The sequence below is a fragment of the Bos grunniens genome, chromosome 12 (assembly GCF_055505025.1).
Source record: "Bos grunniens cultivar Pamir isolate PY7600 chromosome 12, Bosgru_T2T1.0, whole genome shotgun sequence".
Taxonomy (NCBI): Eukaryota; Metazoa; Chordata; class Mammalia; order Artiodactyla; family Bovidae; genus Bos; species Bos grunniens.
In genome coordinates this window covers 12,549,915-12,567,519 of record NC_141176.1, presented here as the reverse complement: position 1 = coordinate 12,567,519, position 17,605 = coordinate 12,549,915, and the positions used below count along the sequence as shown (strand labels likewise).

Genomic DNA, 17,605 nt, shown 5'->3' with positions numbered 1-17,605 from the left:
CAGAGGGGGAAGATGGATGAGTTACTGATCCCTGAAATCCAACAATCTGTTTATCTTTCTTTCCAATATGCCCTGCCTGCGGGCTAAGTCGTTCAGTCACGTCTGACTCTGTGACTCCATGGACTGTAGCCTGCTAGGCTCCTCTGTCCATGGGATTCTCCAGGCAAGAATGCTGGAGTGGGTTGCCATGCCCTCCTCCAGGGGGTCTTCTCAACCCAGGGATTGAACCCAGGTCTCGCTGTTTCCTTCATCAGCAGGTGGGTTCATTACCACTAGCATCGCCTGGGAAGCCCTCCAATGTACCCTAGAAGTCATCAATCCTGGGCCAACTTAGCTGTTTTTCTTTATTCATCTTATAGAGAACTCTGTTGGCCTAGGAATGAAGAACATTTCTAAACTTAATCTCCAATCTTTGGCAGACACTCTCTACTACCTAGTAATCTTCTACTAGACTCTGTTCAGTGTGAATTCTCATTTTCTACAGTAGCTCTTGCAAACCCTCCTGAACTCCTACTCATAGTATATATCCTTATCTTTAATTTCACTGAGAAAACAGTAGTGTTTGATTTTGAAATATATGATCTTCCTGCCCACACCTTTACTTCCATAAACTTTCTGTGTCTTGTTCAAGGCTTATCTTTCTTTCTTTTTTTTTTTAATTGGGGTATAACTGCTCTAAAACGTTGCATAACAAAGTGAATCAGCTATATGCATCCATATATCCCCTCCTCCATGCCCCTTCCTCCCAAACCCCACCACAGCTCACCACAGAACACCAGACTGAACTCTATGCTGTAGAGCAGGTTCAGTATTCTTGCTAGAGAATTGATGGACAGAGGAGCCTGGTGGGCTACCGTCTATGGGGTCACAGAGAGTCAGACACGACTGAGCAACTAACACTTTCACTGTTCCCCTATATCACAGGTTCCAGCTATCCATTTTAAAGGCTAACCTCTTAACCTGTGTTCTGGGTCCCACCCCCTGTCGTTTACTTGGCAAATACTCTCCATCAGTTACGCCCTCTCTCTCCTGAAGCTTCAAACTTTTGCTCTAACACTTCTGTCCTCTGGTGGTATAGACACGCTCAAAAACCAGTTTTAAAAACCAAAGCAAAAGATCTATTACTACAACAACGGAACCAGAGCTGCCTCTTCGAACCTGAAAGTTCTTGGTGCTGTGTCCCAGCTCCTTATTTTAACAGCCAGGCTTTGGGATCAGGAATCCACGCTGCTTCTCTCTGCCTTCCCACTTGGCATCTCCACGTGCCTCGTGCACACGACCCTCCACTGCCACTGCTCCCACCAGTGTGACCGGATGACCTGCCCTGATTCCACATTCAACAGACGCTCTTCCTTTCTTCTTGGGCTTGACCTCTCTACAGCATTTGATGTGTGACAACTTCCGCCTTAAAACTCCCTTCCCCTGGCTTTTCATAACATCACTGCCTCCTGCCGTTCCTTCTATACTTCAGAGTGCTCTCTCTCAGTCTTTAGTGGCCAAACCTTATGTTGTGAAGCTTTTCCCAGGATTCTATTCTTGGCTGTCCTCTCGCTTCTCAAACTCAATGGTCCCTGGGGAGGTGGGAGGGGGAGGGACGCACGCAGCATGAATTATCTCTCACGCCCGTAAATCAATCAGACTAAATCTGAACTCTTGCTTCCTCTCCACCCCCAGCCCTACTTTCTGGAGCTCACCTCCATCATGGTACTGCCCTGCACCTGTCTGTCCTCCCTGACCTGCGTGCCTAGGGCATGAACACAACGCCCTGCTGTCTATGCTGGTGGCTTCCCAGAAGAGGGGCTGGGAGCCTGGATGGCGACAGGACCCAGAAAGAGCACCTGAGCGGACCTTAAGGATGCAGCTACACAAAGTATCCCAGATGAACTTCACTCAGTTATACTGTGCATAGCTTCAGCAGAGTGGTGTATATATATGTATTTTCATCTCTGAATCTCATTTATTATGTTTATTAGTTCCTGGCACATGGTGGATCCTCAATTCATATTTAATTTGTATTTTTGTAATCAAAGAAGTACAAAAAGAATGGGATATCTGACATAATCTTTGAAGCGTCGGTAGACTTTCCACAGCTACAGATGCAGGAGGCATCGTTTAAGTCAGAGGAAGCAGAAAAAGCATTCGGCTCAGAAAGCAATGCTGTATGGGTGGGACGCATACGGACAAGCAATTATCAGCAACACTAGAATGCAGTGGTAGGAGTTTATAGGGCTTTATAATGTAGTTACTGGAGAAGGCAACGGCACCCCACTCCAGTCCTCTTGCCTGGAAAATCCCATGGACAGAGGAGCTGGTAGGCTGCAGTCCATGGGGTCGCTAAGAGTCGGACATGACTGAGAGACTTCCCTTTCACTTTTCACTTTCATGCACTGGAGAAGGAAATGGCAACCCACTCCAGTGTTCTTGCCTGGAGAATCCCAGGGACAGCGGAGCCTGGTGGGCTGCCGTCTATGGGGTCGCACAGAGTCGGACACGACTGAAGCGGCTTAGCAGCAGTATAATGGAGTTACAAATGCAACCTGAGCCTATGAGGCCTTTGAAGCAACATGATTTGCAATTGAAAAAAAAATTAACTAGAACTGAGGACTCTTCTTGAAATAGCTGCCAAATGAATTACTTAAATGAGAAGAAATGAAGGTGTAAACCTTAGCAACTGGAGTAACAGTAGAAGAAAAAGAGAAAATACTGTTTTTAAGACCGAAGGGAAAAAAACAGACGTTGTGAATATTCAAGAACAGTGGAATCAGTTGAACTACTATATTTAAGGAGGTGAAATATTTAAAGCACTAAAATTAAGACATCCAAAATATATATATATATTTAAAATATACATTTAATGGATTGGTTTGTTGACCCAAACAATCACGAATGGTTTGGGGTATTAGAATCTACAAGGTACTAATCAGGTTTATTGTCTTGGTGGGAACTCCAGCACACATGACGCGCAGCTGGCAACTGAGGAGGGCATTCAGTACAAGCTTTGCAAAGGTTTTTCTATAACGTTCGAGGAGGGAGTCAGCAGAATAGAAGCATACCGTGAAGCTGTTGTTAGCGTTTTTCGTGCTTGCTTCAGCTACACTGGCATCTGAGAGGTCAACTTCATCAAATATCAGAGACTGTTAATGAAAAAGAACACAAACATATTATTTGAAAACCTAACTCAGTGCTCCTCAGTAATTTTTTTTTTTTTTAACCATCAGGTCATGACCATGAAGCTATATCAGGAATTCGAAATTAAAAAAAATGATGAAAAACTTAAGTTAGTGATACTTTGTGAGTAAAACCAAACACATAAATTTCAAACTGTATAGGACTTTAGAGAAGCCCCCTGGTACATAGTCTCATTGCAAAACGCCCTGTGCTCTCCAGAAGCATCGTTTATGGGGAACCTATTAAGTGTGTGATATGCACACCTACTCACATACCCCACCATGAGAAGAACTAGTCCTGGCTCAGGTCACGACCAGTTACCGAACCTTCTGAATGTTGCTGTCCTCATCTGTAAATGTGTTCTAATGAGACGGTGCGTATGCTCTGCAAACATAAGATGACTTTCTTTATATACTCTTAAAAATTTTATTTATATTCTTTTCTTTTTTGGGGAGGCCAGGTTCAAACACTTTTTTTTAGGCTGAAAAGCATTTTAATCAAAAAAGTTTCAGTGGTTAAAAACTCCATAGAATTAAAATCTTTAAAAATGGACCATTGAGAGATTAGGAAATTCTACTCAATATGTGTATCCTTCCTACTTTCAATCAACTGGTCCTCATTCACAGTCCTTCAGTGTACTTCCAGCGATGTCGGTATAACACTGCTCCTCTAGAACTACAGAAAAAAGGGCTCCCTTATCTAATTTAAGTTTCCACCACTCCCCAAGATCTCCAGGGTGTAATGCAACTCTACTTCAAGCCAACCAATCTGACAATCAGACTTGTTCCCTAACGAGAAAGAATTTATAATCTAGCATGGGAACTGAAGAGACACAACTAGTTTTAAGTAAGGTAAACTATTAAATGTGGAAGAGGAGATACGCAAAATACTATGGAAGGTCATAGATAATTTTTCCAGCAGAAAACAAACACTTTCTCTTGTGCATACTGGAATAAAGACAACTTTAGAGGGATCTTAAAGAAAACAGGGAATTTCTTCAAGTGGAGACAGAGGGAAAATCATCCTGGAGATGGAAAATATGGGGCTGGGCTGTAGGCGATCAAATGGTCAGTGTTGCCTGGAAATAAATATGCAGGGTCAGGATGGAGCCAGATCAGGGTTTAACTGTGAACATAATGGCCTTTAAAATAAGATTATTTCATTTTGCTATTATTTCCATAGCTGCATAAGCTAAGAATTAGGTTTGTTTATTTATTTTTTACCTCCTGGTGTATAACTATACTAAGTATTATATCACAAACATATTTTTAATATAAAAATTATCAATTATCTTATTGGTGCAGTAACAATAAATCTTACTATTTTTAAATTGAAGTATAGTTGACATACACTATTATGTTAGTTTCAAGAGTACAACATAGTAATTTGACAATCAAATACATCATCAAGCGATTGCCTAAGTAACCATTTGTCATCATATAAAATTATTACAATATTATTAATTATATTCCTTTTCCTGTATATTAAATTCACATGACATTTACTTTTATAACTGGAAGTCTGGATCTCTCAATCCTCTTCACCTGCTTCACCCAACCTCACATCCCCTCCCCTCTGGCAGCCACCCATGTGTCCTCCGTATCTGTAAGGCTCTGTTTGGGTTTTTTTGTTCATTTGTTTTTTAGATTCCACACATAATTTACAGATTCCACATATAATTGAAATTATATGGTATTTGTCTTTCTCTGTCTAATTTATTTCACTTTTAGCATAATACCTTCTATATTCATCCATGTTTTTGCAAATGGCAAGATTGTTATCCCGTATTTCTTTTCATTTCTATTTGCATGGCTGAAAACTTTCCTAACCTGGTGAAGGATACAGGTATCCAGGGCCAGGAAGTACAGAGAGACTCAAACAAAGGGAACCCAGTGAGACCCACACCAAGACACATTATAACTAAAATGCTAAAATGTTAAACTAAAGAGAATATTAAAAGCAACAAGAGAAAAACAACTAGTTACATAGATGGAAGCTCCATAACACTGTCAGCTGACATTTCAGCAAAACTTTACAGAAGGGAGTGGCATGATATAGTCAAAGCATTGAAAGGAGGAAACTTGACCAAGAATACTGTACCCAGCAAAATCATAAATCAGAATTGACAGACAGAGTTTCCCAAGCAAGCAACAGCTTGTCTGCACTGTGGTTCATCACCACTAAACCAGTCTCACAAGAAATGTTAAAGGAATTTAAACAGAAAAGAAAAATTATAACTAGAAATATGAAAATTATGAAAGAAAATATCTCGCCAGTAAAGGCAAAAATGTAGTAAAAGTAATAGATCGAAGGTATGAGTGCTTTCCAGGGGGCACTAGTGTTAAAAAAAAAAAACCGACCTGCCAATGCAGGCCACATGTGAATTAAAAGACAAAACCAGTAAAATCATATATATCTACAATAATTAAGGAATACACAAAGTAAAATAACATCAAAAACATAAAATGCTGAGTGGAGTAAAAATGTAGTGCTTTTAGAACATGTTCAAACTTAAGCAACTATCAACTTAAAATAGACTGTAATATACAGAGGTTGTGATATAAGCAGTAACCACAAACCAAAGACTGTGATAATATGGGGTTGGTCAAAAAGTTCTTTTGGGTTTTTCTGCAGGATGTTAGAGAAAATGATACACAAATAATAAAAAGAAAGGAATATAAACATAATACTAGAGAAAGTCATGGAATCACAAGGGAAGAAAAAGCAAAAAAAAAAGGAGCAGAGAACAAAGATAACCAGCAAACAGTTAACAGAACGGCAGGAAGCACATACCTATCAATCATCACTTCAAACGTAAATGGACTGAATGCTCCAATCAGAAGACACAGGGTAGCTGAACAGATACAAACACAAGACCCATACTTATGCTGTCTGCAAGAGACTCACTTTAGATCTAAAATCACACACGGACCGGAAGTGAGCAAATGGAAAAGCTATTCCATACAAGCATAGATGAAAAGAAATATGGGATAGCAACACTTATACCAGATAAAATGGTTTTAAAACAAAGACTGCAACAGGAGAAAAAGAAAGGCATTACCTAATGGTAAAGGGATCAATCCAACAAGAAAATGTGACACTAGTTAATACATATGTACCCAACATAGAAGCACCTGGATCCATAAGGCAAATATTAACAGACATAACGGGAGAAACCTGCCAGTCATATAGTAATAGCAGGCGACTTTAACACCCCTCTACATCAGTAGATGGACCATTCAGACAGAAAACCAATAAGGAAAACCGCTGGCCTTAGGCTGGGGCTTCCCTGGTGGTGCTAGGCCTCAGGTTAGGAAAGTTTTTCAGCCATTATTTCTTCAAATGGGTTTTCTGTCCTTCTCACTCTCTTCCCCTCTGGGACTCCAATAATGTGAATCTTAGCACACTTGATGTTGCCCAAGAGGTCCCTTAAGCTAGTTTTTTCTTTTTTCTTTTTGCTGTTCCAACTGGGTGAATTCCACTAACTTATCTTCTAGATCACTGGTCTTTTCTTCTGAATTGTCTAATATGCTGCTGGTTTCCTCTAGTGTATTTTTCATTTCCGTTATTGTATTCTTCAGTTCTGATTTTTTTTTAAATATTTTCTATCTCTGTTGAAATTCTCACTTTTCTATTCCACTGAGTTCAGTGAGTTGTCTTTATGACCATTACTTTGAACAACTTATCTGGAAGGTTGCTTATCTCCATTTCATTCAATCTATTTCTGAGTGTTTGTCTTCTTATTTTGTTTGGAACATACTCCTCTGTTTCTTCACTTTGTCTAACTTTGTGTTTTTTCCTACATATTGGGTAGACCAGCTACGCCTCCTGGTCTTGAGAGAGTGGCTTTGTGTAGCATGGCTGGTCCCTGTAACGTGGTGTCCTTTGGTTACTAGGGTCAGATGCTCAGGGAGTGCCCCGTAACGTGGTCTCCTTTGGTTACTAGGGTCAGATGCTCAAGGAGTGCCCCGTAACGTGGTCTCCTTTGGTTACTAGGGTCAGATGCTCAGGGAGTGCCCCGTAACGTGGTCTCCTTTGGTTACTAGGGTCAGATGCTCAGGGAGTGCCCCGTAACGTGGTCTCCTTTGGTTACTAGGGTCAGATGCTCAAGGAGTGCCCCTTAACGTGGTGTCCTTTGGTTACTAGGGTCAGATGCTCAGGGAGTGCCCCGTAACATGGTCTCCTTTGGTTACTAGGGTCAGATGCTCAAGGAGCATCCCCTCAGTGGGCGGCATCTGTTTTCCTGAAGCAGCCTGGCAGCACTTTCTGAGGATGTGCTCGCATGCAGGGTTGGACCCCAGTGTGGCTGACTGAAAGGCCCAACTGCAACATGATGGATGCTCTGATGTGTGTGGATGACCCTGGGGCAGGAGACACTTTGAGGCAACATGAGTGATGGCCAAAGGTGTCTGCCAGGCCTGACAGGGCAGGGGGCCACTTTGGTGGGGCTCCAGTGTCTACTGAGGGCACCTACCTTAATTTTATTTTTGAAGGAATAGTAAAGTATCAGTTTTAAGTGGAAGCTCATCAATATCATTTTTTTCTTCCAAAGCTACATCATTCTTATTTCATTCAATTATTTTATAAAAATTATTTAAGCCTTGATTTTATTTCACTATGATTTTTATTTCTAATTGCTAGACTAACTGAATGATTGCTTTGAGCTTGGTATTACATGAGCACTTCATTTTCATTATTTAAGGGTCCTCTCAACAACATGCTGCTCACTGCCACTCCACTGGAATATGAACTCTTGTCTGAAATCAGAGTATGCATTCTTAGCAACTATAGCAAATCCTCTCTCATGTTCAGGAAAAGATTTATAAGGTAAAAATTAGCAAGAAAGGGGGGAATTCAAGTCTAGACTTTATTATATCTAATAAAGTTACATTTAAATTTTCATCTCAATGAAAGATTTATAAGGTAAAAATTAGCAAGAAAGGGCGGAATTCAAGTTTAGACTTTATTATATCTAATAAAGTTACATTTAAATTTTCATCTCAATTGGAAGGAAAAAAGAAAGAAAACTACACTAGAACCTTGCCATAAGAATGTCCTTAGGGGACATCACATGAAATTGTCTCAAATAGACCCCCTTGTGATCTGGTCCAAGATGAACCCCATTTATATTGAATTAGACCAGTAATGCTATACAAAGCCCCAAGACAAAGACAGTTTACAGAACCATCTACAGCCCTCAAATGCTTGCAACTAGCATTCTCTCAAATTACCTTTGAGTCCTTTGCATAATAAAGTGTACGACCTCGAAGTTTGAAGTATCGCTTTTTCCACCTTTGGAAGGAACTGGTTTGCTTCAGCAGCTGTCCCTCTTTAATACTGGTCTAGGGAGAAGCAGAAGCACAACATGATTAAAATGAAATTCAAAGCCAAATAACACTCAAAATTCATGACACACTACCGCTGACATTTTGAATATTATTTCTCATGTTTTGCAAATTACGGGAGAAAATACTTTACTTGCACCATTCAACCACGGAAACACATATGCGAAGCGCCAAGTAGCCAAGGCGAATCTGACATGCCCTCAAAGCAGTCACAAATAGTATGGAAGATACATCCACAAAACTTGTGCTTTCAACACAGTGATGAATACACGTACCTATTCAAATGCATACTTATATATAGTAAAGACTTAGTAAGTGATGGAAGGGTAGATGTACAGTAAATGCAATGGTTAGGCAGGCATGAGCTCTGGAGCCAGAAATACTGTGATCAACTCTTGGTGACACCACTGAGTAGCTGGATGATCTTAAGCAAATCAATAAACATCTTCTGCCTTTAACTGTTCATCTGTAAAACGAAGATGACAACAAGATATACCTTTCCGGGCTGTTGTTGTCAAGAATAAGCCTTTAAAACATGTAAAGGATTCACTGCATGGCACAGAGGAAGTGCTCATTAAATGTCAATTATCATCAACTATGTGTTACTGTAACACACACAAACACAAAGCATGGTGCATGGTGGTTCAAAAAAGAAAGCTCTGCCTCAGAGGGAGTCAAAGGCGTCATCCTCCCAGAGGACAGCCTTAGGTCAGTCTCCAGGGAGTTTATCAGACGATAAGGAAGGGTCTGTTGTCGTTGTTCAGTTACTAAGTCCTGTTCAATCTTTGTGACCCCATGGACTGCAGCGCGCCAGGCTCCCTTGTCCTTCACTGTTTCCCCGAGTTTGCTCAAATTTATGTCCATTGAGTTAGTGGCTATCTAACCATCTCATCCTCTGTCGCCCCCTTCTCCTTTTGCCCTTAATCTTTCCTAGCGTCAGGGTCTTTTCCAGTGAGTCAGCTCTTCGCATCAGGTGACCAAAGTATTGGAGTTTCAGCATCAGTCCTTCCAATGAATATTCAGGGTTGATTTCTTTTAGGATTGACCGGTTTGATCTCCTTGCAGTCCAAGGGACTCTCAAGAGTCTTCTCCAAAACCACAGTTCAAAAGCATCAATTCTTTGGTGCTGTTCTTTATAGTCCAACTCTCACATCCATACACAACTACTGGAAAAACCATAGCTTTGACTAGATGGACCTTTGTTGGCAAAGTAATGTCTCTGCTATTTAATAAACTGTCTAGGTTTGTCATAGTGCTTCTTCCAAGGAGCAAGAGTCTTTTAATTTCATGGCTGCAGTCACTGTCCATAGTGATTTTGGAGCCCAGGAAAACAAAATTTGTTACTGCTAAACTTCCTCCCTTTCTATTTGCCATGAAGTGATGGGACCAGATGCCATGATCTTAGTTTTCTGAATGTTGAATTTCACTCTTTTCTTTCACCCTCATGAAGAGGCTCTTTAGTTCCTCTTCACTTCCTGCCATTAGAGTGGTATCATCTGCTTAACTGAGGTTGTTGATATTTCTCCCAGCAATCTCGATTCCAACTTGTGCTTCATCCAGCACAACATTTCATATGATGTATTCTAGATAAAGTTAAATAAGGAGAGTGACAATATACAGCCTTGTCATATTCCCTTCTCAATTTTGAACCAGTCCATTATTCCATGTCCAGTTCTAACTGTTGCTTCTTGAGCTGCATACAGGTTTCCTACGAGACAGGTAAAGTGGTCTAGTATTCCCATCTTTTTAAGAATTTTCCACATTTTGCTGTGATCCTTATGTCAAAGGCTTTAGCATAGTCAACGAAGGAGAAGTAGATGCTTTTTTGAACTCTCTTGCTTATCCCATGATCGAATGGATGTTGGCAATTTGATCTCTGGTTCCTCTGCCTTTTCTAATCCAGCTTCTACATCTGGAAGCTCTCCAGTTCTTATGTACTGCTGAAGCCTAGCTTGAAGGATTTTGAGCATAACCTTGCCAGCATGTGAAATGAGCACAACTGTTTGAACATTCTTTTGCATTGCTCTTCTTTGGGATTGGAATGAAAACTGACCTGTTCCAGTCCTGTGGTCACTGCTGAGTTTTCCAAGCGTATTTTAGGTGTGTGCAAAAGTAGAAAAGTTTAAATCAGCCCAGATATTTGGGGAATCTTCATAGAATTTTTTTTTTTTTCTTTTACTTCTTTTTTTTTTTTTTTATTCTTCCAATTTTATTTTATTTTTAAACTTTACATAATTGTATTAGTTTTGCCAAATATCAAAATGAATCTGCCACAGGTATACACGTGTTCCCCATCCCGAACCCCCCTCCCTCCTCCCTCCCCACACCATCCCTCCGGGCCGTCCCAGTGCACCAGCCCCAAGCATCCAGCATCATGCATCGAACCTGGACTGGCAACTCGCTTCCCACACGATACTTTACATGTTTCACTGCCATTCTCCCGAATCTTCCCACCCTCTCCCTCCCCCACAGAGTCCATAAGACTGTTCTATACATCAGTATAAACACAGGTAGGGCTCTCAACAGGGAGCAACAAGAGATGTGGCTGGAAGAGGTGGGCAGGGCCTCTATGGTTCTTGGCTACACCTTGCGCTGGCTGCTTTATGTGTATATCAGTTCATTTTATTGCCACCAACAACATCCTTGGAACCCCTCTGACTTCATCTTGTACCTCTCCTTCACCTGGTCACCTTCCCTCCCTCACAACAGTGCATCTCTCTTAAGTAGGCATACATGCACGACCCTCAGGACTGAACACCACCTCTTCTTTCCTCCTAGACGGTTCTGCCCTCAAATATCCATCTGATCAACTCCCTCATTTCTTTCAAGTCTCTGATCTTCTCGATGAGACCCACCTCACTGACCTACTTAACATACTCTTCGCATTTCCCTCCATCCTGATCTTACTTTCCCCACACAAAGTACTTCCCATCTTGTAACATATAATGCAATGTGTGTGAGTGAGTTTTCAGTGGTGTCCGACTCTTTGTGACCCCATGAACTGTAATCTGCCAGGCTCTTCTGTCCATGGAATTTTCCAGACAAGAATACAGGAGTGAGTTGCAATTTCGTACTCCAGGGAATCTTCCCGACTCAAGGATCGAACCCTGGTCTCCTGTGTCCCCTGCATTGACAGGTGGATTCTTTACTGCTGTGCCACCTGGGAAGTCCATTATGTAATGTAATTTATTATATTTATTGTGTTCATCCATTCCAGTATTTTTGGGCTTCCCTTGTGGCTCAGATGGTAAAGAATCCTCCTGCAATGAGGGAGACTTGGGTTCGATCCCTGGGTTGGGAAGATCCCCTGGAGAAGGGAAAGGCTATCCACTCCAGTATTCTGGTATGGAGAATTCCATGGACTCTACAGTCCAGGGAGTCACAAAGAGTCAGACACAACTGAGCAACTTTCACTTGCAGTTCGTTTTCATGATATGGAAGTCTGTATGAATGAACAGAAGATGCTGAGATTAAACTCATGTTTGTTTGACTCCAGAGTTTATTTCCAACTTTTACACTTTTATTATTATTGCCTTTTATTATCAACAAGACATAAAATATTGAGAAAAGTTTATTTCCTCTAATAGGGTAGTTAGGTCATACTAATGTTTACTTTCAATATAATTAGAAGATTCCCTCTAGAGCTTGCTCTCAGATGGTCCTCCAGGAATTGTGAGAGCATTAAAGTTTAATGATAACAAAACATTTTCGTATCTTCAGTACCAAAGAGCCCGACTTAGAATCAGACAGACAGCCTTCAAGCCAGGCTCCACTACACACTACGGTATAAATCTGGGCAAGTTACTTCAGTTCTCTGTGCCCCCATTTCCTCCCCTAAAATCCAGGCATAATAATGCCAACTTCACAAGCTGATTGCATCTAATTTAATGATAAGATAATGGCTCAAGAGCACTTAGCACACCATCTGGATTACAGAAAATATTTAATAAATGGCAGCAAGTGTTACTATGATATCATGATGCTATTAAGTTCAGGGAGTATTTGCCAGGCACCAAATTAAAAGAGCTTTTCGGAAGAAGTGAGTAAGTGTTTGCAGGCTGCTGTGAGAGCAAATAACAGCTGGAATGGAAGCAGAGTATCCAGAGATGAAGTGAAGGGAGCCAAGAGCCAGGAGATGCTGGCCACAAGGGGAGTTTGCTTTTTATTCTCAGTGCAAAAAGCTAGTGAGCTGTCTGAAGCAAGAGACGGAGAAATGGGTGAGGAAGCAAGGGGAGAACCAATTAGGAGGTGACTGCAGGAGTCTCAGGGACAGACCAGGGAAGATGGAATTAGGACTGTAGCATCACTGAGACAGACAGAAGTAGCGAAAGTTGAGCTGTTAGTTTGGAGGCAAAATCTACTGGCCTTACCGGCCTTACCTTCTTACTTACCTTACCAGCCTTACCTTCTTGACATGTAGGGCAAGAGACAGAAAGGAACCAAGAGAAAGTGTAAGCACTTGCCTTGGGCAACTAGATGCAAAAGATTGCTAGAGTTCCGTGTGCTATACAACAGGTCTTTGTCCGTTATTCATTTTAAATACAGCAGTGTGTACATGACCATTCCAAAGTCCCGAGCACATGGAAATCTGCTGAGTGTTAGGTGTCACCCTGGATGGAGGGGGGCTTGGGGGAGAATGGCTACATGTGCACATGGCTGAGTCCCTTCTCTGTTCACCCGAAACTCCCACAACACTGTTAATTGGCTAACCCCAATACAAAATGTTTTCGGTGTTAAAAAAATAATTTAATGTTGAAAAAAAAAGATTGAGAGAGAGAGGGTAGGAATAAGCCACGCTGCTGTAGCCCAGGGTAGAAAGTCTACATTCTTAAACCCAAACACAAAATCTTGAAATGCTAAAGAGAGATAACTCACGCAGGGAACAAACCTCTTGGCAATTCAAAGGCTAAAACGTGGGTGTTTTCAGATTTTTGTGAAGTTGCTTAAGGCAATGAGGAAGAAAAATTAACGTTTGGTCTACTTATGTTCTATGAGGCTGCTTTTTTTTAAAGCCTAAGCAACCTAATATTTCTTCTCCACGTGTTTATTAAAGCAATTTTCTAAAATGAAAACCCTGTAACAATATGCCGCTGCTTAGAGTCCTTCCAGTTTTCTTTTTAAGTGTTCAGTTCAGTTCAGTTCAGTTGCTCAGTCGTGTCCGACTCTGCGACCCCATGAATCACAGCACACCAGGCCTCCCTGTCCATCACCAACTCCTGGAGTTCACTGAGACTCACATCCATCAAGTCAGTGATGCCATCCAGCCATCTCATCCTCTGTCATCCCCTTTTCCTCCTGCCCCCAATCCCTTCCAGCACCAGTCTTTTCCAATGAGTCAACTCTTCGCATGAGGTGGCCAAAGTACTGGAGTTTCAGCTTTAGCATCAGGCCTTCCAATGAACACCCAGGACTGATTTTCTTTAGGATGGATTGGTTGGATCTCCTTGCAGTCCAGGGGATTCTCAGGAGTCTTCTCCAACACCACAGTTCAAAAGCATCAATTCTTCGGCACCCAGCTTTCTTTACAGTCCAACACTCACATCCATACATGACCACTGGAAAAACCATAGCCTTGACTAGACGGACCTTTGTTGGCAAAGTAATGTCCCTGCTTTTGAACATGCTATCTAGGTTGGTCATAACTTTCCTTCCAAGGAGTAAGCGTCTTTTAATTTCATGGCTACAGTCACCATCTGAAGTGATTTTGGAGCCCACAAAAATAAACTCTGACACTGTTTCCATTGTTTCCCCATCTATTTCCCATGAATTAGTTTTCTGAATGTTGAGCTTTAAGCCAACTTTTTCACTTTCCACTTTCACTTTCATCAAGAGGCTTTTGAGTTCCTCTTCACTTTCTGCCATAAGGGTGGTGTCATCTGCATATCTGAGGTTATTGATATTTCTCCCAGCAATCTTGATTCCAGCTCGTGCTTCTTCCAGCCCAGCATTTCTCATGATGTACCCTGCATGTAAGTTAAATAAGCAGGGTGAAAATATACAGCCTTGACGTAATCCTTTTCCTATTTGGAACCAGTCTGTTGTTCCATGTCCAGTTCTAACTGTTGCTTCCTGATCTGCATAAACGTGTCTCAAGAGGCAGATCAGGTGGTCTGGTATTCCCATCTCTTTCAGAATTTTCCACAGTTTATTGTGATCCACACAAAGGCTTTGGCGTAGTCAATAAAGCAGAAATAGAAGTGTAGCTGACTTACAATATTGTCTTAGTTTCAGATATACACCAAAGTGATTCAGTTATACATATACCAATTCCTTTTCAGATTCTTTTCCCTTATAGGGTATTACAAAACACGGTGTAGAGTTCCCTGTGCTATATGGTAGCTCCTTGCTGGTTATCTGTTTTGTACACAGAAGTGTGTATATTTTAATCCCACACTCCTAATTTATCCCTCCCCCCTCTTTCCCCTTTGGTAACCATACATTTGTTTTCTATGTCTATGGTTCTTTTACTATTTTGTAAATCAGTTCATCTGTATCTTTTTTTTTTTTTTTTTGCCTTCAATACAAAGTCCAAACTTCTATATGTGTCAGAAAAGACACCTATGTGATGCTCTCCAAACTCCCCACTTGCCGGTTTGCAGGCTCCTCCCTCTGTCCTAAATGTCCTTTCCTCAATCACCTGTCTTAAAAAAAAAAAAAATTTATATATATATATATATTATATCCTTTTATTTGGCTGTGTCAGGTCTCAGCTGCAGCAGGCAGGATCTTCGTCGAGGGGCGAGGGCTTAGTAGTTGTAGCAGGAGGACTAAGCTGCCCCATGGCATGTGGGATCTTAACCCCCCACAAGGCATCAAACCGCATCCCCTAAACTGGAAGGTGGACTTCTCAACCACTGGACCCCCAGGGAAGTCCCCACAATCACCTGTCTTGAAAGCTCCTAATCGCTTGGACTCCGACTCAGTGCCACGGCCCCCAGAAGGCTTCCCCACCCGCTAGGAAAAAGCGAACACCTCCACCTTTGCCTGTTGAATGCATCCTCCTCCTACCTGTTTAACGGCACCTCTGACAACCGAGTGGCCTGTTTGTGGTCCCACCAGGCTGTGACATTCACAGAGCAAAAACTGTGTTCTCCGTATTTTAACAATGTCACCAATTAACACATTCGTTGGCACTTTAAGGGGCTTCCCTTGTGGCTCAGCTGGTAAAGAATCTGCCCGCAATGTGGGAGACCTGGGTTCGATCCCTGGGTTGGGAAGATCCCCTGGAGAAGGGAAAGGGTACCCACTCCAGTATTCTGGCCTGGAGAATTTTGGACTGTGTGGTCCATGGGGTCACAAAGAGTCAGACACAACTGAGCAACTTTCTCTTCACTGACAGTTTAAGACCTTCATAAGTGTTAAACCGAAACCATTTTTATTTTATTTATTTCTTGGCCGTGCCAGGCGGTATATGCGGTCTTCATTCCCCAATCAGGAATGGAACTGCATTGGAAGTGTGAAGTCTTAACCACTGGACTACCAGGGAGATCCCCAAATAACTTTTAAAGTGTAAAATGGTATATAAGTTTGTCTTTTAAAGAAAACAGTAGAAAATGGAAAAGAGTGACTATAAATGACTTCATGGCTCCTGGCATTCAGCACATCTGAGCCTGCTTCTTTTTACTGTGTATAAAAATAGTAGTGCTCAGTCGCTAGTCCTGTCTGACTCTGCAACCCCATGGACTGCAGCCCGCCAGGCTCCTCTGTCCATGGGATTCTCCAGGCAAGAATACTGGAGTGGGTTGCCATGCCCTCCTCCAGGAGATCTTCCCCACCCAGGGATCGAAGCCAGGTCTCCCACATTACAAGTGGATTCTTTACCATGTGAGCCACCAGGGAAGCCCCAAAAAACATCAGTGCCATCCCTGTGTGAAGGGCTGGGGAGAGACAGTCAGAGGGACAGGAAAATATCTGTCTATCCTGATTTTAAGACTATTGCTAATTTACAGATGCTCTTTACACAGTCACTTTCAAAGCAAATTTATATGTGTTGTCCCATTTGGCTTTATACATTTTTTCAATCCTGCACAAGCATGGATTTATTTGCAATGTGTAAGCCTGAGGAGAATACAGAGATTTGTAAGATATAGTCCTTATTTTCACGCATTTATAAACTTCTCTATGTTATAATATACAGTCAATTTTAAATTCTTGAAGAAAGAAAAAAAGCAAGAAAAAAAAAAACATCTGAAGTTAGCTCACTTTCCTAGAGATGTGATTAAAAAGATTTAACTGGGAGGCGGTTTTTCACATGACAGTTAATCCTCAAAATAAACTTCTGTTTATATATGGAGAGTGAAACAAACACTTCTCATGAAAGAAGGCGCATAACAAAAATGATTAATCTGCAATAGCCCCAGCCAATATAATCAAATAAGTAAAGTGTGGTTCAGGGAAAAACGATGTAGTTCGAAAAATCTCAAAATAATGAGTAAAATAGATCAAGAAACAAGGTTTTTAAAAGTCACAATATTTAATATATTCAATATTACTGTTCACCTAGAATGACAAACTGAATTTAGTAACAGAAATAAGAAATAGTTATGACCAGAGAGCTATTATTAAAATCTATTAAAAATACATATTAGAATTTTATGTTGTTTGCAATTTCCAGGATAAGGGATAAACTCTCCCCTCCCTCAAAAAAGGGCTTAGAAACATTTGCATTTAACGGCCATTGGTCACATAAATTGATAGCTCAGTTGATAAAGAATACGCCTGCAATGTGGGAGACCTGGGTTTGATCCCTGGGTTGGGAAGATCCCCTGGAGAAGGGAAAGGCTACCCACTCCAGTATTCTGGCCTGTAGAATTCCATGGACTGTCGCAAAGGGTCGGACATGACTGACTGAGTGACTTTTCACTTTTTGTCACATAATCTAGCAGATATTAATTTAGTATTATTTGACCCTCATGAAAAATCAAGAAAGCCACAGAGCCCCCCCAGTAGTAATCCAATAACCCAGTTTCCAAATATTAAAACCAAAAAGTCAAATGAATTGGCTTTGCAAAAAATGTTTCAAAAAAATAAGCTTTAAAAGTTTTAAGATCTCTTTTCTATCTGGCTTTCTGCAGTCCAACGTCTTCAAGCTG

At 41.3% G+C, this 17,605-nt stretch overlaps 1 protein-coding gene across 9 annotated transcripts in view; it reads right to left on the bottom strand.

The window, feature by feature from the left end:
* DGKH (diacylglycerol kinase eta) overlaps nt 1-17,605 on the bottom strand; it is a 205,975-nt gene that overhangs the window by 104,757 nt on the left and 83,613 nt on the right. For all 9 annotated transcript variants that reach the window (XR_015137816.1, XR_015137815.1, XM_086328819.1 and 6 more), the window contains exons 3-4: nt 8,400-8,510; nt 3,054-3,134 (exon numbers count right to left, since the gene is read on the bottom strand). Coding sequence is in view for 7 of the 9 variants with exons in the window: in XM_086328819.1 (XP_086184945.1) it covers nt 3,054-3,134; nt 8,400-8,510 (192 nt within the window). In the remaining 2 variants the exon portion in view is untranslated. The remainder of the gene's footprint in view (nt 1-3,053; nt 3,135-8,399; nt 8,511-17,605) is intronic.